Below are 21,703 nucleotides of genomic sequence, written 5' to 3'. Positions count from 1 at the left end.
GGATGACCACCTGGAAACGTTTCAGGTTTCGTACTTTCCCATGAGACCAGACTCCAGTGAAGTTACCTGGTCCTTGGGCAGGTGGGAGTTTACAAATTAACTTCAGGTCTAACCGTCTCTGAGAGAACTTGGGCCACATAGGGGTCAGGGCAGCATCTCCTGCAGTCTGACAAGATCTCTAAGGCTGGAAAAGGAAAATCAAGGCGTAGAAGAGTGGCTTATACTATTATACCTGCCATGCCAGCGTTTGCTGTGCTGAGTCAGGAGGGTTGCCTGGAGTCTTCGTTTATTTATTTGTTTATTTTAAAGACAATATCTCTTTTTTTTTAACCAGGAGTCATTATGTGTCTATGTATGTATGTAGGTATGTATGTATGTATTTTTTGTTTGTTTTTCGAGACAGGGCTTCTCTGTATGTATGTATTTTTAAGATAATATCTCTACTTGTTTATGTAACTCTGGCTGTCCTGAAGCTCCCTACGCAGACCACACAACTCAATGTCAACTTTTTGTTTGTTTGTTTGGTTGGGTTTTTGTTGTTTTTTGAGACAAGGTTTCTCTGTGTAGCTCTGGCTATTCTGGAACTCGCCCTTTAGACCAGGCTGACCTTGAACTCACAGATCTGCCTTCCTCTACATCCAGAGTACTGGGATTAAAGGCTTGCACAACCATTGGCCGGCTGGCAACTGTTTTTTTTTGTTTGTTTGTTTGTTTGTTTTTGTTTTTGCTATTTGAGACTGGGTTTCTCTACGTTGCTTTGGAGCCTGTCCTGGAACTAGCTCAGGCTGACCTTGCACTCACAGAGATCTGTCTGTCTCTGCCTCCCGAGTGCTGGGATTAAGCATGCGCCACCACCGCTCGGTCCGGCTGGTAACACTTAAATAAAACAGAAGAACATGGCTAGCAATGTGTACATAAAATGTGCACATAAAATCCTGGGTTCCATCAAACAGTGTTTGTTTACTTTTTTTGTTAGTTTGTTTTTTGTTTTTGTTTGTTTTTGGTTTTTCGAGACAGGGATTCTCTGTAGTTTTGCAACCTGTCCTGGAACTTGCTCTGTAGACCAGGCTGGCCTCGAATTCACAGAGATCCGCCCGCCTCTGCCTCCCAAGCGCTGGGATTAAAAGCTTGCACCGCCAACGGCCGGCATTATTATACAGTGTTTTAAAGAGAGAAGAAGGGAAGGTGAAAGGTGATGGGTGAGGAAGAGAGGAGAAAGTAAAGAAAAGAATTTAAAAAAAAATGAAAGCCACCAATCTCTCCTCCTTTCCAGAGCTGAAACCTGGACCCCAACTTTGAACCCAGAAACCACATAACTCTGGTAGTGCAGTGGAACGCACGCGAGCCGGCACTAAAACTACATCTCCCGGCGTGCCTTGCTCTTACGTCACTTGTGGCGAGAACTACATCTCCCGACAGGCCACGGGAGGAGAGGGTGCCCGAGACCTGGGAAGCGGCTCTGTACTGCCCGGGATTTCCCGATCTATCAGGTCGCACTTTAAGGAGGATGGCGCTGTGGGGAGCCACCAACCCGGACCCGGACCCGGACGATGTCCTGCCTCTCAAGCCGTGTCTACTGCGCCGCAACCACAGCCGCGATCAGCACGGCGTGGCGGCCTCCTGCCTCGATGAGCTGAGACGCAAAGGTGGGCTGCTGAGGGGACCGGGAGGGGTCGGGAAGGTGACCCTGGTCGCCTAGGGACTGCAGCGGCCCACGTGGGTCCAGCGATTGACAGGGTTTTGGCGCTTTCGTTTATCTCCAGTGTAAGGCTCTGTGCGAATCCAGGCTCACTGGCCTGATTCTGGATCCAACGGTGTCCAGCGTATTCTCTCCACTCTGGCTCACAGAGCGGTCCTGTGGTCCCTGGCCGGGTCGGGACGGGCGTCCACAGTCAGTACCTGTCCCTTTAAAAGGGAGCTGCCAGTACCTGCCCCCCTTGAGTTCATACGAGGAACGTGAGCTGACCCAGGTTCTGAGCCTGACTACACGGCTGGACCTAGCACTTAGCTTTGGAGCCTTAGTTTTTCAGCGCCGTAGTGGGTGCATCGCCAGCCTCGCGTCAAGGGATTGTTGGAGCTCTCAAAGGAGATGTTACGTTAAAATTCTTTACAAGCGTTATTATCCCGCGGCAACAAATTGTGTAGCCAAAGTTCTGCAGGGTTTTCATGGAAACTAGCCCAGGACCTGTAGTCATAGTGCATGCTGGGTGTGCAGCGCTTCCTGAGAACCACTGAGACCCAGGAGCAGGGTTTGAGTTGGTGACCGGGATTCTGCCAGTGTTTGCCTTTCACCCCTGGCACTAGGTTACTTCAGTTGTATCGGCTGGATGTCCTTGGCAGAGAAGCCTGTGTTCTCTGCAGCTGAGCCTAAAGGAGACTGGCTGTCCTATTTTGGGGGATGACAGCACTGTGGAGAGCCTCTTGCCTGGCAATAATAAAAATGAAAAGCTATTGAGACAAGCTTCTGCCGCTGCTGTATTTTCCTTCGGTTAGAAGAGCCATGAACGACGATAGCTACAAAGCAAGCAAGCACTTTTCTCTCTCTTTTCTGACACTGGATATGTAGAACTCAAGACAAGCACTGAATAAGTAAACAAGAGTCAGCGTTACTTGTCCACAGGAAATTAGACCAGGTTCTGGGTAATGGTGCCGATGTCAGGGTGAAGAAAAGCTGCGGGAAACATTTTCAGGGGCCACTTGGTTTAAATCTCAGTTTGGGGTGCTGGAAAGATGGCTCAGCTGTTAAAAGCACTGGCTGCTCTTGCAGATCTGGGTTCAGTTCTAAGCCCCCACATGACAGTTCCCAACCATCTGTAACTCCAGTTCCAGGGCATCCAGCGCCCTCTTTTGGCCTCCTTGGGCACAAGACATGCATGTGGTCCACATACATATATTCAGAAAAAAACATTCATATATACAAAATCTTAAAAATAAAAATGCATCGGGCTGGAGAGATGGCTCAGTGGTTAAGAGCATCGCCTGCTCTTCCAAAGGTCCTGAGTTCAATTCCCAGCAACCACATGGTGGCTCACAACCATCTGTAATGAGGTCTGATGCCCTCTTCTGGCCTTCAGGCATACACACAGACAGAACATTGTATACATAATAAATAAATAAATATTTAAAAAAAAATAAAAATGCATCTCAACTGTGCCACTTACTGTGGGATTTTGAATAAGTTACCTAATCTCTCTGACCATGGATTCATTGTCTGGAAACTGGGAATAAGAATAGGACCTCCCTTGTAGGATTCGTAGTTTACCGGACAAGCAGTTAGAACAGTACCAGGCATATGGTAAATGTTACATTGGTACTAAGAATTATGGTTATGATTTATCTATTATTATCTTCCAGAAATTCTACTTAGCTCTTGGGGCACACACGAGAGTACCAAGAGGGGTGTAATTTCCTTGAGATGTGTGTCACCTGCCAAACATTCTATTTTCAGCTTGCGAAGTACTGGCCATTGACGAGTCCCTGACACCGGTCACCCTGGTCCTGGCAGAGGACGGTACAATAGTGGACGATGACGACTACTTCCTTTGTCTGCCTTCCAATACCAAGTTTGTGGCATTGGCCTGTAATGAGAAGTGGACGTATAACAATTCGGGTAAGAACTTTGAGCTGAACAGCCAGTGTCGCCGTCACGATTCATTTGGCTGCACGGGCAAGCAGTTGCCGTTCGTCCGACTGTCTAAACACTTACATGGCAGTGCTACCTAAGCCCTTCTGTGTACCAGCACAGGACTAAGGGATGGAGACAAGCAAGACTGTGGCTCTGCCATGTCTAGCCAGGTGTCTGGGCAAATTACACAGCCTGCCAGGTCCTTACGGAAGTAATAATTACAGTATCTGTCTGTCGCGACTGTGACAACCGAGTATGTCTCCAGACACTAGCCAAGGCCTCGTCTTCGTGACTGCTCTTCTCTGGCACACAGGTTCAGTAGAGGTTAGTGATGCTGTCACCACCACCACGGCAGATTCAAATTAACGCTCGTCGTCCGAGAGCTAGAGAGGTGGCGAAGCGTCTGTGGGAAAGACCATTGTGCTACGCTGAGGAAATCACCCGTCAGTCAGCCAGAGCTTTATCAGCCACCATTGTGCCTGCTGTCCCAGTTAAGGAATGAGTCAGTCCCCACTCCTCGCCACCCCAGGACCAGCGCTGCTGGTCAGAGTCACGTGCACAAAACAACACAGCCAAGCATGGTGGCCAGCACCTGTGATCCCAGAACTTAGGAGTCAGAGGCAGGCAGATCAGAAGTCCTAGGCTAACCTCCACGACACCGTGAATGCAAGCCTAGCTCGGGCTACTTGAAACTCCAGCTCCCCAAAAAAGAACATACCCAAGCACAAAGACTAATCAAAGAGAGGTATGGTCGGACCTTTGGCCCATGTGCGACCTAGGGCTAACTGGCTGCTGCTTCTGTTTTTCCTTCTGAGACAAGCTTTTCCTCTGAAGATCAGGTTGGCCTCAGACTTGCTGCAGTCCCCCTGCCTCAGCGTCCTGAGGGCTGGGGTTAAAGATGTTAGCCACCACACTTAGTACAAGTAGCTGTGCTTCAAAGAATACGGTGCAGTTTCACACAGAAATAGAGGGTGGGACACAGAAGAGAGAACAAGGCCCGAGGTGGGGATTAGCTTTCCTGTGATATCCTGTGAAAACGTGTGTCCCTGTCATGACATCCTGACATGCAGACGGACATGCTCATTCTCCATACTGCTGAGTGTTGGGGTCGAAGGCAAAGTGGCCTCTGAATTACTGACCTGACTGGCATTCTTTCTGTATCAGATGGAGGAACAGCCTGGGTTTCCCAAGAGTCCTTTGATGCCGACGAAACAGACAGTGGAGCTGGGGTGAAGTGGAAGAATGTGGCCAGGCAGCTCAAAGAGGACCTGTCCAGCATCATCCTGCTCTCAGAAGAGGACCTCCAAGTGAGTCCCCTCCACAGCCCACAACACTCACTAGCCTCTGCTGTCCTGGTACCTTCGGTTCTGTGCCCCCACCTCTCCTGCTGTAGTAATTCCATTTTTTTTTTCAGGTGGGGGTGGCATTTCAAGACAGGGTTTCTTTATGCAACAGCCCTAACAGTCTTGGAACTCACTCTATAGACCAGGCTGGCCTTGCACTCATAGAGATCCGCCTGCCTCCGCTTCCCGAGTGCTGGGATTAAAGGCCTGCGCCACCATTGTTGATATCTTGGTTTTTTTTCTTTTAATTGTCCATTTATTTGCAGTTTTTAAGATTTTTCTTTCTTGTTTTTTTGAGACAGGGTTTCTCTGTGTAGCCCTGGCTGTCCTGGAACTCACAGAGATCTACCTACCTCTGCTTCCTGAGTGCTGGGATTAAAAACATATGCCAACACTCACAGCCTTTAGCATCTTTTTAAAGATGTTTGTTTGTTTGGAGATAGAGTCTCACTAGGTAGCCCTGTCCTTGTCCTGGAACTCACTCTGTAGACCAGGCTGGCCTCAATCTCACAGAGATCCACCTGCCTCCACCTCCTGAGTGCTGGGATTAAAGGCGTGCGCCCCTTTGCCTAGCTAGGATTTACTTTTATTTCTATGTATGTGTGTCTATCTGTGGGTGTCCACAGGAGACAGAAAAGTGCATTGGATCTTCTGAAGTTGGAGTTAAAGGTGGTTGTGAGCTGCCCAACTTGGTGCTGTGAACCAAGCTCCAATCATGCTTAACCACTGAGCCCTGTTTTGGTTTTTTGAGATGGGGACTCTTGTAGCCCAGGCTGGCTCCTCATGGTCTCCCTCCAAAGTGCTGGGATTGAAGGTGTGCACCACCCCACTGCTTGTTGCTTTCTGAGCTGACTTATTTAGTGCTAGGGCTTGAGTGTGCCCAGCCCTGCTCTACCACTGAGCTACACTTCTAAGCGGTCAGCCCCAGTAGTCCGCAATTCGTAAGTCAACCTAACAACCAAGAACCTCCATTTTGTGAGTCTCCTCTAGTCTTTTTCAAGATCTAGTATTTTATTTTTACATGTATGAGTGTTTTGTCTGCATGTTTGTCTATGCACCATTTACATGCCTGATGCCTTTGGGGACCAGAAGAAGGTGTCCCATCCCGTAGAACTGGAATTGAACAACTAGGTCTGTGCCTAGAAACTCATCTTGGGTCTTCTGCAAGATGAGCGAGTGCTCTTAGCCTCTGAACTGTCTCTCCAGTCTCTTGTCAACATTCAGTATGCTTCAGATTCATGAGTGAACTTTTTAAAATGTAAATGTCCAGTTCCCACCCTAGACTTATTCAAGAGAATACACAGAGTGATATATAGGGAGTGGTGGGGACTACTATGTAGATTGGGAGATGATAAGGAAGTGACTTTCTGATTACTTTTTAAACTTACAAGTTTATTTTGAATAAATAAGATAAATTGTAACTGGAGGTTTCTCATCCTGCCTGGTCCTGCAGCCTCTTTTAAAATAACCACTCTGAGGCTTAATATTAATCACAAACAGTTTGGTCTATTAGCTCAGGCTTATTAACTAGCTCTTACAATTTAAATTAACCCATTTCTTTTATTGTATATTTTACCATGAGGCGTGTGGCTCATCACCTCACATCTTGCTTCTCCGGCAACTGCTGGTGTCTTCCTCACTTTGCCTTCTTTCTCCCTGACCCTCTGCTTGGATTTCCGGCCTGGTTATATTCTGTCTTGCCATAGGCGAAAGCAGATTCTTTATTAACCAATGGTAATAAAACATATTCACAGAATACAGAGGGGCATCCCACACCAATAAATACATTCACATAGTTCAAAATCCAAGAGGTATAAAAAAATAAGCTGACGTGGCGGCACACACCTTTAATCCCAGCACTCAGGAGGCAGAGGCAGGAGGAGCTCTGTGGGTTCAGGGCCAGCCTGGTTCACATAGTGTGTTCCAGGACAGCCAGAGCTACAGAATGAGACCCTGCCTTGAAAAAAAAAGTAATAAAAAGATAATGTCCTCAGTAAATGAAACAGAGGTGTCATCCACTGCTGACTTGGTCAATAGAGTGTGGTGAGTATATCCATAAAAAGGCTGGGCTCTCAGGGCTGAGGAGACAGCAAGCACCAAGATGCGTCCATCCTCAGACGCCATATGAAGACAGCCCCTGTGATGGGGCACGCTGTGTCCCAGCACTGGAGAGGCGTGGGGGGGTTCCCTGGGAAGCTTGCTGGCTAGCCGGCCTCGCCTGCCTGCTCAGAGAGAGACACAGGGGTGGATAGGACTAGAGGGACACTAGCCGAGGCTGTCCTCCAGCCTCCACATGCATGTATACACATGTATACACATGGAGGGGCACTAGCTGAGGCCGTCCTCTAGCCTCCACATGCATGTATACACATGGAGGGACACTAGCTGAGGCCGTCCTCCAGCCTCTACATGCATGTAGACACATGTATACACATGGAGGGACTCTAGCCAAGGCTGTCTTCCAGTTTCCACATGCACGTAGACACATGAGCATGTATGCAGAAAGGAATGGTCTTATCACATGCTACAATACCATTGAGTCTTTTTTAAATTTAGCAGTGTGTGTGATGGGAGAGGCTGGCCTCTCGTGGCTGCGTGTGGAAGGAGGAGAATGACTTAGTGGAGACAGTCCTCCCCGTCCACCTTTATGTGGGATCCGGGAATTGAACTCAGGTCCTCAGACTTGTACAGCAAGCGCTCCATGCTCTGAACCATCTCGCCAGCCCAACATCAGTGAATCTTAAAAGCTCTGTAGTAAGTGAAAGAAGCCAGACATAGGCCATATAATTTATGATTACATCATCTAAAGATTTTTATTTACTTCTTTATTTTGGTTGTTTTCTTTGGGACAAGCCTTGCTTTGAAGCCCTGGGTGGCCTGGATCTTACTACATGGCTCAGGTTGGCCTCGAACTTGCAGTAAATAATCTTGCTGCTTCCACCTCCCAGTGTTGGAACTTCAGATGTTGGCTCTGTGATTACATTTATACGAATTTGCTAGAATTCGCAATACCATGGAGATTAAAAGTCAAATAAGCTGAGGGTGGTGGTACTGGACTATATCCCAGCGCTTGGGAGATTGAGAACAAAGGGACCATGAGAGTGTGGCCAGCCTGGGCTACACAGTAAGACCCTGACTTAAAAACAAGTAAACAAGGGGGCTGCAGAGATGACTCAGAGGTTAAAACATTGCCTGCTCTTCCAAAGGTCCTGAGTTCAATTACCAGCAACCACATGGTGGCTCACAACCATCTGTAATGGGGTCTGGTGCCCTCTTCTGGCCTGCAGGTGTACACACAGACAGAATATTGTATGTAGAATAAATAAATATTAAAAAAAAAAAAAACAAGGAAACAAGCTGGGCAGTAGTGGTGCTCGCCTTTAGCCCCAGCACTCAGGAGGTAGAGGAAGGAGATCTCTGAGTTCAAAGCTGGCTTGGTCTACAGAGTGAGTTCCAGGACAGCCAGGGCTACACAGAGAAACCCTGTCTCGGAAAAAACCAAACCAAACCAAACAGAAGCAGACTCTTGGGTGGCGCGATGGCTCAGTAGTAAGTGCCTGCAGCACAGGCCTGACAACCTGAGTTCAGAGCCCCAGACCCCAGGTAAAAAGCCACGCTACCTTCTTGTCTCCACATGCATAGACAAAAATAAATACAAAAATATTCTTTTTTTAATATTTATTTATTGTGTAGACAGTATTCTGTCTGTGTGTATGCCTGCAAGCCAGAAGAGGGCAGCAGACCCCGTTACAGATGGCTGTGAGCCACCATGTGGTTGCCGGGAATTGAACTCAGGACCTTTGGAAGAGCAGGCAATGCTCTTAACCGCTGAGCCATCTCCCCAGCCCTACAAAAATATTCTTTTTTTTTTTGTTTGTTTTTTTGTTTTTTCGAGACAGGGTTTCTCTGCAGCTTTTTTAGAGCCTGTCCTGGAACTAGCTCTTGTACACCAGGCTGGCCTCGAACTCAGAGATCCGCCTGCCTCTGCCTCCCGAGTGCTGGGATTAAAGGCGTGCGCCACCGCCGCCCGGCTACAAAAATATTCTTAAGAAACAGTGCCAGCAACTCTGCTTAGATGGTAGAAGCATTCGCTGCCAAGCTCAGGGGCCTCAGTTTCATCCCCGAACTCACAGGGTAGAAAGACTCAATTCCCCACTGTGCACGCTAGCATCTTCATGCCTCCGCTCACAGACACCGTATACACAGTAACAACAATAACATATTTTAAAATTCTTTATATTGATTCATTGTGGAAATGGTCAGTTGCATCCTTTAGTTTCTGTGTTGGATTTTTTTTTGTAAGATTTAATGAGGGGTGTGTGTGTGTATGTGTGTGTGCGCTAGGAGGGGGAGTGGCCTGTGCACGTGAGCACAGGTGCTGGTAGAGGTCAGAGATGTGGATCCCCTGAAGCTGGAGCTACAGGGGTTTGTGAGCCACCCAGCATGGGTGCAGGGAACTGAACTCAGGTCCTCCGCACGCTTAGTCCATAAAGTGCTGAGCCATCTCTGCAGCCCGCAGAGTTGAATTTCTAAGTGGAGGCTTGTTTGTTTGTTTGTTTGTTTGTTTGAGGTAGGGTTTCTCTGTATAGCTCTAGCTGTCCCGGAACTAGTTCTATAGACCAGGCTGGCCTCGAACTTGCAGAGATCCACCTGCTTCTGCTTCCGAGTACTGGGATTAAAGGTGTGTGCCCCACTGCCCAGTCCTTAATTTTGTTTTTAACGAGACCCTGATACCGATACATGATTCTCCCCGTTTTCACACTAGAGTTTTAGAAAGGGGTATGCCTGAGTGCCGCCACACTCCCTTGAGGTTTCTCAGAGCCTTTATTGTCTGCAGGCACTCATTGACATCCCGTGTTCAGAACTGGCTCAGGAACTTTGCCAAAGCTGTGCCACTGTCCAGAAGCTCCAGAGCACGCTCCAGCAGGTGCTCGACCAGAGAGAGGAGGCCCGCCAGTCCAGGCAACTCCTAGAGCTGTATCTCCGGGCCCTGGAGAAGGAGGGCGCCATCTTCTCCAACCAGGAAGGTAGGACTGGGCTACTCTGAGAGTCTCCTGGAGGGTGGGGCCTTGTCTGCAGATTTCCTGAGAGGACAGTCCCCTGGGCGTGCGGCTTCTCTCACCCTGGTGGGTCCTTGCTTGGCTGAGTGAGTAGGCTCACCACCTGCTGCTTTCCTCTGGTCTGCTCTGCAGAGCCCAAAGCCGCCCTCGGTGGAGACATGGATACGGTGGACACGGGCATCAGCAAAGAGATGGCTTCCGAAGTGGCTCTTAGAAGCCAGATCCTTACTGCGCTGAAGGAGAAGCCTGCTCCAGAGCTGAGTTTATCTAGTCAGGATTTGGAGGTGGGCAAGAACTAGGGGCCCTGACCTGCAGAGAATGACCTTCCCAGGAAGTGTGGTTTGAAGGTGCGGAGGCATGTATCATGTATGTGGTTTCATGTACATGGTATCATGTACGTGGTTTCTCTCACCTCTGCAGGCTGACCCACAGCTGATGTTTGCCTTTTAACACATGTGCAAACATCTCAATCTACATCCAAGTGGCTTTTTTCCCTTTTTTTTCAAGTCAGGGTCTCTCTGTGTAGTTGGCTGTCCTGGAACTTGCTGTGTAGACCAGGCTGCCCTTGAACTCACATCGACCTGCCTCTCCCTCAAAAGTGCTGGGATTAAAGGTGCTGCCACCACCCAGATCCGAGTGGCATTTAAGAGAATAGGGATCCTCGGGTCATCGAACGTTAGTCTTTAGTTCAAGTTGATAATGACCTGACCTGGAGGAATTGCTGGGTTCAAGCTTCCGAGGTGGCTTCAAGATAGAGTCAAAAATCCCTAAGTACTGCACGGCCAGTACAGTAGCACTGGAGGCAAACATAAGGCTGGGGGTGACGATCAGCCCTTGGCCGACATTCACGGCTTGTGAATGTCGGTTTCATCCTCAGCACCATGGGGCGAGCAGGCAGCCTGTGGGGTGGGGCCCGTCCTGTGCTGGCTACCTAGAGGGAGTCTCTTGGGGTGGGTATTCTTTTTGCTTGTTCTTGTCTCTGTGCACCAAGTGCCTCCCAGTTCTAGATAGAAGGAAAGAGAATTATAGCCATTCGAGCCTCATTCAGCTTCCTGTTGGGCTTGAGCGATCGTGTGCTCTGAAAGGCACATTGCCGTGCATTCGAGCCCAGTCTGGGCTGCAGTCCAGGACCGGGTCTCTAAAGAGAAGAAGGAAAAAGTGGGCGTGCACAGGCAAGGGTCCCAGAAACTGTGGGCTCAGTGGTTCTTATTCTCGCTGCAGCTGGTCTCCAAGGAGGACCCCAGAGCCCTGGCTGTTGCCTTGAGCTGGGACATAGAGAAGGCAGAGACGGTCCAGCGGGCCTGCAGCGCGGAGCTCGCCCTGCGCCTGCAACAAGTGCAGAGCTTGCGTTCCCTCAGGAATGTCTCCATGAGGAGGGATCCACTGCCTGAGGAACAGCAGAGCCCCAAACGTGCCAGACAAGACCCCAAGTAGCTCCACCGGAAGCATGCTTTGCTGAGGAAGCCCTTGGTTTTGTTAGCAGTGAACAACTTCCCCTTCCCGCTGTACTGCTGCCCCCATGCTGCTCTGCCTCCTGCCTTCCAGGATGCTGGTTTAGCAGAGGTCGCCACGCCTCCAGAAAGGCCGCTCCGGTCCACATGTGCCCTTCTACCTCCTCTCGGTGTACTTAGATCTTCATTTTTGTTTCTTGTATGTGTATGAGTGTTTTGCTTGTCCATGTGTATGAGTGCATGTATGTCCATGTACCACGTGTGTATCTTGAGTCCACGAAGGCCAGGAGAGGGTGTCAGGTCCCCTGGAACTGGAGTTACAGACTCTGGGTACTCTGGAAGAGGAGCCACTGCGTTTAGCCACTGGGCCATCTCTCCAGCTCCCAGAATGTCCTCACTGTATGTTCGGCCTAAGTTGTCAAGTAAAAGTATTGTCCAAGGCTGTGAAAATCTCTTACTTTGGACTCAATGTCCTTATTATACAACTTGAACAGTAGAGTTTTAGACACAGATAAGGAAAGAAAAGGCTAACACAGTGATCGTGGCCATGAACTTGCTTCTCAAGCTAATGAATGTGGCTGCTGTTTGTTTAAAGGCATATTCTGAATCTGCAGCCCCCAGGGACGTGGAATCTAAGCCACCATCTCTGGTACCCGACTCAGGACTGCGGAGCTGTCGCCTCTGCAAAACTCCATTCCATTTCCTAATATGCTCTGCCAGCAGGGGGTCCAAAGCGTCATTAAGTGATTCTCGCGTGCTCCGTGGGTCCCGGTCTCCGCAGAGCACAGCACTTCTGGCTTTCTCTCCCGTATCTGCTCAGGCTTCTGCAACTTCGCAGCCTACAGTGCTGGCTGCTTTCAGGGAAAGGACGCTCAGTTTCCGGGCATTTGACTTATGTGTGCTGGGAAGAAAGCAGCGCTGTCAGCCAGGCAGTGGTGGCGCACGCCTTTAATCCCAGCACTCAGAGGGCCGAGGCAGGTGGGTCTTTGTGAGTTTATGGCCAGCCTGGTCTAGGAGCTAGTTCCAGGACAGGCTCCAAACTACTGCACGGAGAAACCCTGTCTCAAAAAACCAAAACCAAAATAAAACAAAACAAAACTAGTACCGTTGAGAGACACATGCCTCACTTTTCATTTGTGTGTGTGTCTGTGTGTGTGTGTATCTGTGTGTGTATGTATGTGTGTGTGCGTGTGTCTGTGTGCGTGTGTCTGTGTGTGCATGTATGTGAGTGTGCGTGTCTGTGTGTGTGTGTGTGTCTGTGTGTGCAGGTATGTGAGTGTGCGTGTCTGTGTGTGTGTGTCTGTGTGTGCGTGTGTCTGTGTGTGCATGTCTGTGTGCGTGTGTCTGTGTGTGTGTAGGTTCTAGCTGCTGGGGATTAAACTAGGGCTTCATACTTGCTGAGCATGTTCCCCCTAATGTTCCACCCCTCAGCAATGGCCAGTTAAGCAAAGAAATATAGGATTAAGTCTTGGGGTGAAGGCGGGGTACAGAAAACAGAATTGCTTCCTTGCCTACAGCAGGAGTCATGTCCTCCAGCAGCTTTTACATCTCAGTGCCTTACACGTCAGTTCCTGTGTCAGCACCGCCAGCTCCCAGCGTCTCTGTGATGTCGCTCGGTCCTTAAATAAAGCCGCCGCTGATGGTGCCTCTCGGTCCTTACTGTCACTTGTTCAGAAACATCAGTCCCTCCTGAGTGTAAAGTACACAAATACTAAGGGAAATGCCTTCTGATAAAGTGGTGTGTGTGCCGCTGTCTGCGTGTGACCGCATGCACAGCCAGCTGTTGCGTCATTGATAACCGTGGATTCTCAGAGGCAGGCTGGCAGAATGAGTGGACCGCGAGCCCTAACAGCAGGGCAGCCTTGTCCTGGCAGTGCGATTTCCCCAGTGAGGTTCTGAACAGAGTAACATCTGTCCTTGGGGCTGAGTGAGACCTGGGGAGGAGGCGGGGTCCCTTTCACACCCCAGCATCAGAAGGTGTGAGGCAGGGGCATCGTCAGCACTGTCAGTGAGTCTAGGGAAGCCCTGCCTCAAGATGGGCTGTGAGCAGCTGAAGAACAAGAGCTCACCCCACCATCCCTTTCCCACTCCACCATGGCACCTGACCTGCAAGAGATGCAGCCGCTTGCCTGTGTGATAGATGCTGAGTGAGGTCTGTGTGCTACAGAGAGGGGCTGAGTGAGGCCTGCCTGTCCAGTAGGAGAAAAGAATGTCGAGGCCATGCGGGGACTAATGACCTCTCCATTAACCTTACTGCACTCTTTCGACTCTGGTCCAAATGTCAGTCCCCGTTAGGCAATTGGCTTTGACAGGAGCCCTGCTAATCACCACTTACTAACCTTTAATTTCCAGATAAAAGCGAGAGAAGAAAATGAGTGGATTTTTCATTTTCCAGAGAGAAAGGGCTAATGGTCGCGTTTGAAATATATATATCTCATTCATTACAAGAGTTATTACCGAGTCCTTACTAGACTATTTAGCCATTCAGTTCCTAATTGGCTATGCATCTTGCTGCTTCAGATTTGTCTATTATATTTTATTTGTAGGGTTTTATACATTTGGTGTTTTGGCTGGATCTTATACTATACTTTTGTTTGTTTATTTTTATTTTGGTCTTTTGATTATTTTGTTTTCTTTTTTTTTAATAGCTTTTTTTTTCAAGATAGAGTTTCTCTGTATAACAGAGCCCTGGCTGTCCTGGAACTTGCTCTGTAGACCAGGCTGGCCTCAAACTGACAGAGATCCTCCTGCCTCTGCCTTTTGAGTGCTGGGATTAAAGGCGTGCGCCACTGTGCTGGCTTTCTGCTGTGTTTTTATTGGTTTTCTTTTTTGTAAATTTCTCATTTATTTATGTATACAATTTATTTATTATGTATGTATGTATGTATGTATGTATACAATATTCTGTCTGTGTGTGTGTCTGCAGGCTAGAAGAGGGCACCAGACCCCATTACAGATGGTTGTGAGCCACCATGTGGTTGCTGGGAATTGAACTCAGGACCTTTGGAAGAGCAGGCAATGCTCTTAACCCCTGAGCCATCTCTCCAGCCCTTTATTGGTTTTCTTTTACACCTTTTCTGAAGTTTTAATTATGCACACACACACACACACACACACACACAGGTGCCCTCGAAGGTCAGAGTCATCAGATTCCTGGAGATGGTTACAGGCAGTGTATGAGCTACGTGATGTGGTACTGGGAACTGACTGAACTCTGTAGACCAGGCTGGCCTCGAACTCACAGAGATCCGCCTGCCTCTGCCTCCCGAATGCTGGGATTAAAGGCGTGCGCCACCACTGCCTGGCTCCTACCTGTGGTTTTTGAGAAACTTGGGACCAGATATGGTGCTGTTCAAGCCTTAATCCCAGCACTTGGGAGGCAGAGGCAGATACATCTCTGAGTTTGAGGCCAGCCTGGTCCACAGAGAGATTTCCAGAACAGCCAGAGCTACACAGAGAAACCCTGTCTTGAAAACAACAACAACAACAACAATACTGGCTCTTACAGAGGACTTGGGTTGGATTCCTGGCACCACATGGTGGCTCACAGGTGTCCGTAACTCTAGTTCCACAGGTGTTACCTCTTTTAGCTCCAGCCAGACACATGGTGCATAGACACACATGCAGGCAAAACACTCATAGAGAAAATAACTACCCCCCCCCCCACACACACACAAAAGTTGAATTGGATTTACAGTTCCCCATGGTTACGTCCGTGATGAGAGCGAAGGCACTGACAACGGGGAGCACACGTCTCAAACCCCAGGCAGAAAGCAGATAACATCCTCTGAAACATCACCCCTCAGGTGACGTATTTCCTCCTGATCCTCAAACATCCACCAGCTGGGGACCAAGCATCCAAATGCCTGGGACTTACGGGGACCTCTGCAAACCAGCACGGTGACATGAGATGTGGCCTCAGAAACAAGTCAATAATGAGTCGCTTGGCTGCTCTTGCTTCTTCCCCATCTAGAAAGAGGGTGGCTCTTTTGTCAAATAACTAGATGCTTTCTTTCCTGGTTTGTTCCCATGGAAGCTACTGAGTATGCAACATGTGTCCCCTGAGTTTACTGGTCCAAGCAAGGCTCCAAAGTCTGGCATTCTCTGCTGTTACCCCAAACGACAAATCCTGTGGAGGAATTGAAGGACACTCAGCTCTTCCTCAGCAGTCAAATAACCAGTGATAAACTCTGGGATTAGAGTGGACGAATGGCACTGGCCATATCTTGACTACACCAGCTAACGAAAGGCATGGCATGCTGGAAACTGGTGTGGTGTGGTGGCACACGCCTCTAACCCCAGCACTCAGAATTCAGAAGCAGGTGGATCTCTGAGCTGGAGGCCAACCTGGTCTACACAGTGAGTTCCAAGGTGGCCAGGACTACATAGACCCTGTCTCCAAAACACAAAAACAAGAACAAGTGTGCTCTGGGGCTGGAGAGATGGCCCAGAGGATAAGAGCACTGGCTGTTTTTTCTGAGGTCCTGAGTTCAGTTCCCAGCATCCACATGGTGGCTCACAACCATCTATAATGAGATCTGGTGCCCTCTTCTGGTGGGCAGGCAGAACACTATATAAAATAAATAAATTGTTTTTGTTTTTGTTTTTTGAGACAGGGTTTCTCTGTAGTTTTGCAGTCTGTCCTGGAACTTGCTCTATAGACCAGGCTGGCCTTTAATTCACAAAGAGATCCGCTGGCCTCCTGAGTACTGGAATTAAAGCCATGCACCAACACCACCCAAGTAAATAAATAAATCTTTTTAAAAAGGAAACAGTATACCTAAATCCTGATGCAGGAAGTTATCTCTTCACCCTTTACAGTTTTTTCCTTCATTTATTTGTGTGTGTGTAGTATAGATGTGTGTGGGTCCAAGTGTAACAACCCGTGTGGGCGCATGAGAAGCCAGAGGCTGATGGGCTGTCTTCCTTTCCCTCTCAAGCTCATTTGTGACAGTGTAGACAGAAGTTTCTGTCCCACCTGGTCCCGCAGCTGTCTAGTCCCAAAGAAATACACAGAGACTTATATTAATTATAAACTGTTTGGCCTATTAGTTCAGGCTTATTATTAACTAGCTCTTACAACTGAAATTAACCCATAATTCTTGTCTATGTTTAGCCACGTGGCTTGGTACTTTTTATGAGTAAGGCATTCTCATCTTGCTTCCTCTGCATTTGGGTGGCGACTGCAGACTAAACCTTTACTCTTCCCAAAATTCCCCTAGTCTAGACACCTCACCTATACTTCCTGCCTGGCTACTGGCCAATCAGCATTCCATTAAACCAATACAAGTGGCAAATCTTTACTGGGTACAAGAGCATTATCCCACAGCAAGACAGAGTCTCTCATGGAGCCTGAAGCTGGCCATTTCAGGCACATGAGCTACTCACTGAACTCGCAGAGTCTGTCTCTGACCCCAACACTGGGGTCAGCTCACAAGTGTACATCTCCTGGCTTTCTTTACATGAGTACCAGGGACCCAAACTCAGGTCCTCATGATCATATGGATCCATCCTGTCTCAGGGTTTTTGTTTTTCAAGGCAGGGTTTCTCTGTAACTTTGGAGCCTGTCCTGGAACTCACTCTGTAGACCAGGCTGACCTTGAAGTCACAGAGATCTGCCTGCCTCTGCCTCTGCCTCGCAAGTGCTGGGGTTAAAAGCAAGCACCACCACTGCCTGGCACAGCAACTCTTACAAGGAAAACATTTAATGGGGGCGGCTCCCTTACAGTTTTCAGAGGTTCAGTCCATTATCATCATGGCAGCATGATGTTAACTGAGACACTGGGTGGTGTCCTGAGCATGGAAACCTCAAAGCATGCCTACCCCTACAGTGACAAACTTCCTCCAAGGCCACACCCACTCCAACAGAACCACACCTCCTAATAATGCCACCCCCTGAGAGCATGTCAAGGCCAAATTCATCCAAACCGCAGACAGTCTAACACAGCTGAGGCCATCAACAAAGTCCTGAACTTAAGTAGCCTGAACTAACAGACTGCCCGGCAGGATCATTAGCTTTATTGTCTTCCAGTGGGGCATAGCTAAGGTAAAGTTCACAGCCTCAAGGACAGCGCAGAGAAGACTCCAGGTGAATTTAAAACACTAGTACACCTCTGTTCTAGAAAAAAAAAAAATTTCCAAGACCAGTTTCTGGAGCCTCTCTGGCCTTTCCGCTGGACATCGGCCACCAGTACCCGGACCCAGCACTGGTCCCTAGGCTGCTGTGCAGAAGTAAGATGCGGCTCCATCCATCACCATGTTGCCATTCTCAGCTAGTAATTACGGCCGGCCGGGCTCAGCTCTGAGGACCACAAAGCCAAGTCAGCAGTCACAGTTGGAGTCCGCTCCCTGGCGTCCAGAGAAGAGGATGAAGCTCATCCCGGTGAGCCAGCCCTGGGCTTTCCCATTTTAGGCCCGACTCCAGGAAGCCGACGTAATTCTAGATGCAGAGCTGTGTGCTTTGAGGTTCGCACCTAGGCTGTTGCGTCCCAGCCTCTCGCCACACACTGAAAGAAAGATCCACCCACTGCAGTGGCCTTCAGCCACTGCCAAGGCTGATCCTGAACTCACAGCAATCCTCCTGTCTCAATCTCCTGAAGGCAGCAATCACCGCCCTGAACCACCACACCCAACTTGCCACGGTCTTTCTTGGTAGTCTGCAGGACAACTCAGTGAGTAAAGGCGATTGCTTTCAAGCCTGATAGCCCTGGCTTAACCCCTTGAAGCAGCACAGTGGACTAGAGAACTGTTGTCTGCAGCCGTCCTGACGCCACGTGCGCAGGACCAAAAGTTTAGCATCTCGAGCCTTCACACTTGGTGTTTCTCTTAATGACTGTGGCTCAACAGTTCAAGTGTGTATGACCGGAAAGGATTTCAGGGCTATGGGGGAGAATTAAAACATGCTAAGCTTGGGAACGGTGATTTCTCTCCAGCTTCCTGGGGAAGACCAAAATCCTGCTTAGCTGGGAGGTCAGTGGCTGCTCGGTGTCAGATCACAGACAAACGGAATGGCCTCTCATCTGTTAATCACTGGAAATTAAAATGAAAAGCTGCCGTAACAATTGCGCATTAAGTATTTCACTGGCCAAAGTCTGTGTCAAGTTTCAAGCCCGGGACAAGTGGCTGAAGTGTCTATTTAACTCATCAAAGCCAATCTGGCTGCCAGGTTCTCCCAGCATCCCTCAGCCCCTACCTGTTACAGGGTATGGCTGGCACACCTGCCTGTACCCTGACATTTTGGTGACCATCCCTTTTGTACCTTTGGCCTCCTGGCTGCTGCACCTGCTTCCCCCATCCCCATCTCTTCACATGGCCCAGCTCAGCCTGGTCACATCCACTCTGGGCTCTCCCAGATGTCCCTGCCTCTGGCTGTGCTCTCGCTTTTATCTACAGGAAACATTCTCCTCCACCACACCTGGGAGCAGCCGTGGCCTTTCCCCCCTTCTCTCATCATGGATACTGGATTTTGGGGGTACCTATCTCAGAAGTCAAGGCAAGCCAGGCAATGTGGTACACACCCCAAGTCCCAGCACATGAGAGGCAGCTCAAGGCGGCTCAATGTGCATTGGAGGCCAGCTTGGTCTGCACACCAAGGCATGGGCCAGCCACAGCTAAACTGTGACTCCCCGTCTCCAAACGGCTGGATGGGGCAGCGCTGCTCAGTGTGATGCTTTTGTTAGATGTCTGTTCTCACAAAGTAAAACTGAAGCTACAGGCAGGGAAAAGAAATGTAACAAATTAATATTTCTAATTAAAACTGCTGCAGAGCGAATTTGAATATAACTTTTATAAGCATGTCAGCATGGTGTCAGCTTAACAGCACAACATTAGTTTCAAAATTAATTTTAGCTAAACTATGAGGAATAATCAGGGTGCTGGTTGAGCAGTGTTGCTCGCTGGCTTGTAAACTTCAGTGCTGAGGAGCAAGGGGAGGGCCCTGTGGCTGTGGGCAAGCACTCTGCCTCAGGCCTGGGGAGACTTTAAATAAGACAACTCATATTAAAACAGACTGGAATAGAGCTGGCTGCAAGGGTGCATCTGTAATCCCAGCTCTCAAGAGATGAAGCCAGGGGCTGGAGAGATGGCTCAGAGGTTAAGAGCATTGCCTGCTCTACCAAAGGTCCTGAGTTCAATTCCCAGCAACCACATGGTGGCTTACAACCATCTGAAATGGGATCTGGTGCCCTCTTCTGGCCTGCAGGCATACACATAGACAGAATATTGTAAACATAATAAATAAATAAATATTTTAAAAAAAGATGAAGACAGGCTGTGAGTTCAAGACCAAGTGGGCTATATATGAGACCCACTCTCCAAAAGCCAAAAATAAACAGAAGACGCTGTTGGAACTCTTAAAAATGCAGCCTTGACCCCTTGAGGGGTAGAGGCAGGAGGATCATTTCAAGGTCATTCTTGGCTACACTGGAAGTTTGAAGTTAGCCTTGTTCTCACACACACACACACACACACACACACACACTTTAGCTGTTTTTCAATTGAGAGAAGAGAAGCCCCACCTCCCAGACCAGGACAGAAGCCCAGTGGTCCTGCTGGATACACTCTGGCAAGCACCACCAAATTTTTAGTTGGAGGGTTCCCTATGGGTTTCCAGTTCCTTATTTCACCTATATTCGTAGTGGCCATTACTGAAATTTAGTAATTTTCACATGGCATGGGAAGAAAAGTTGACTTAAGAAAGCTCCATGCTGCCTGACACTCTTTATTCAGACTATGGTGCATTTCCCGGGGTGGCCAGGGTGGGGTTATTTGCAAGAGGAGAAGGTTTTCCAGAAGAAGTTCTTGCAGGGCTTTTTATCCCGGCGTGGGGGCTGCTGGAAAAGTGGGCTTTCCTGCCGCCTAGACACCCCGCTGGTGTCCTCTCCGATGAGGGCACTGGAGCTGCCTTGGGAGGTCCACCCGTGCCACCAGGCAAGGAAAGTCAGCAGGCCGGCCCTCTTCCCTTCCGCAGCTTCCTGTGTTTTCAGAGAAGCAAGGACAAAGCAGAGTGAAGCAAGCCCTGGACTCAACCTCAGGAGAGCCCGCCACTCCCTCCCAGGCTCCCTCCCCGACAGCAAGCTTCTCCTTAACAAACCACATTTCCCTCAAAGGCTGCGTCTGGAGAATCCTTGAGAAACTGCTTGGCAGAGGAAAATGGACAAAATTTTTTTTTTTTTTTGCTAATTTTGCCACCATGGTAGCACAGGCCTTCCTCAGCACTTGTGCGCAAAAGAAGCTGGATTACTGTGAGTTTGAGGCTAGCCAGGGCTACAGAGTGAGACCTTGTCTCAAAATACCGATGAGGGAATTGCTGCCTCTCCCTAACACTCTTTGCTGAGGTCCTTAGCTCTGAGAAAGCTGCCCAGGTGACTGACTGACAGCTCAGACACCCGGGGCAGACAGGTTCATTTAACTTGCTGCTGTTTTCAGACACCCTGCTGGGTATTTGGAGACCCGAAGAAGAGACCGAGAGGCTAAGGTCTGGTTTTTCAAACTCCTTGGGAAACGTCTAGGAGTATTCTGATGATAAACGACCCGCCAGAAACTCAGCTGGTAATTTCAGAGAAAAATCAGTTTCTAATGGTCAACTTTATGTACTCTTTCTTGGAACTTTTTCAAAATTGAAAAAAAACGAGAAAGTAAATCATTTGATGAAATTATGAATTTATACCGTGGAGAAAGGGATGGCAGGAATTAATGTGAGCGAGAGAGAGCATGGCTGTGTATGTAAATTATGGCTCTAGCTGTCCGTGTGACCAGTATTGGCAGGAGCTGGTCCACAAGCTCACGCTGACAGAAGTCAAAGCGGACACCAGCAGAGAGGAAGGAGCCCCTGAACAGACATAGGCCAGGACAAGTGAGGGCAAGGGAGACCCGTAGTCTGAATGGGACATTGTAGCATCCTGGGGTCACACATAGGTGCGTGTATACACACACACACACACACACACACGCACACGCGCACACACACACACACAGGGCAACTCACTGGGTAGGGACCGTACTCACCCCACTGTCCTGGCTGGTGGGACCACGCTCCAGCGGAAGGGCAGTGGCCGCAGCCCCCCACAGCAGCAGCAGCAGCCCGAAGGCCGACAGGCACTCGCCTCTGGCTCGGCAGCCACCCATCCTCTACGGTTGCCTGCAGGTCAGTGCTCTGCGGATGGGGTCTTTCTCTGGAGCCCTGGTATTTTAAGCTCCGGTGCCAGCTGTTTTGGGGCCTGCACA

General features: G+C 49.1%; 2 protein-coding genes across 3 annotated transcripts; one reads left to right on the top strand and one right to left on the bottom strand.

Moving 5' to 3' along the window:
* The first annotated feature begins 1,427 nt into the window (after window positions 1-1,427).
* Dffa (DNA fragmentation factor subunit alpha) lies at window positions 1,428-12,727 on the top strand. 2 transcript variants are annotated; one of them, XM_038333505.1, is made up of 6 exons: window positions 1,428-1,646; window positions 3,449-3,610; window positions 4,790-4,932; window positions 9,806-9,995; window positions 10,161-10,312; window positions 11,250-12,727. In XM_038333505.1, the coding sequence occupies exons 1-6, from the start codon at window positions 1,508-1,510 to the stop codon at window positions 11,460-11,462; spliced, it is 999 nt and encodes a 332-aa protein (XP_038189433.1). In that variant the 5' UTR covers window positions 1,428-1,507; the 3' UTR covers window positions 11,463-12,727. The 2 variants fall into 2 exon arrangements, with proteins under 2 accessions (XP_038189433.1, XP_038189434.1); XM_038333506.1 differs by having other exon boundaries at window positions 10,161-10,375; window positions 11,250-11,380.
* Window positions 12,728-20,241: 7,514 nt separating this feature from the next.
* On the bottom strand, window positions 20,242-21,604 carry LOC119816227 (cortistatin-like). The gene is made up of 2 exons (XM_038332669.1): window positions 21,485-21,604; window positions 20,242-20,451 (listed from the first exon to the last, which is right to left on the bottom strand). The coding sequence occupies exons 1-2, from the start codon at window positions 21,602-21,604 to the stop codon at window positions 20,242-20,244; spliced, it is 330 nt and encodes a 109-aa protein (XP_038188597.1).
* Between the last annotated feature and the right edge of the window lie 99 nt (window positions 21,605-21,703).

This window comes from Arvicola amphibius, chromosome 6, assembly GCF_903992535.2.
Source record: "Arvicola amphibius chromosome 6, mArvAmp1.2, whole genome shotgun sequence".
Lineage (NCBI taxonomy): Eukaryota > Metazoa > Chordata > Mammalia > Rodentia > Cricetidae > Arvicola > Arvicola amphibius.
The sequence above is the reverse complement of the archived record's forward strand: the minus strand, read 5'-3'. Positions and strand labels throughout refer to the sequence as shown.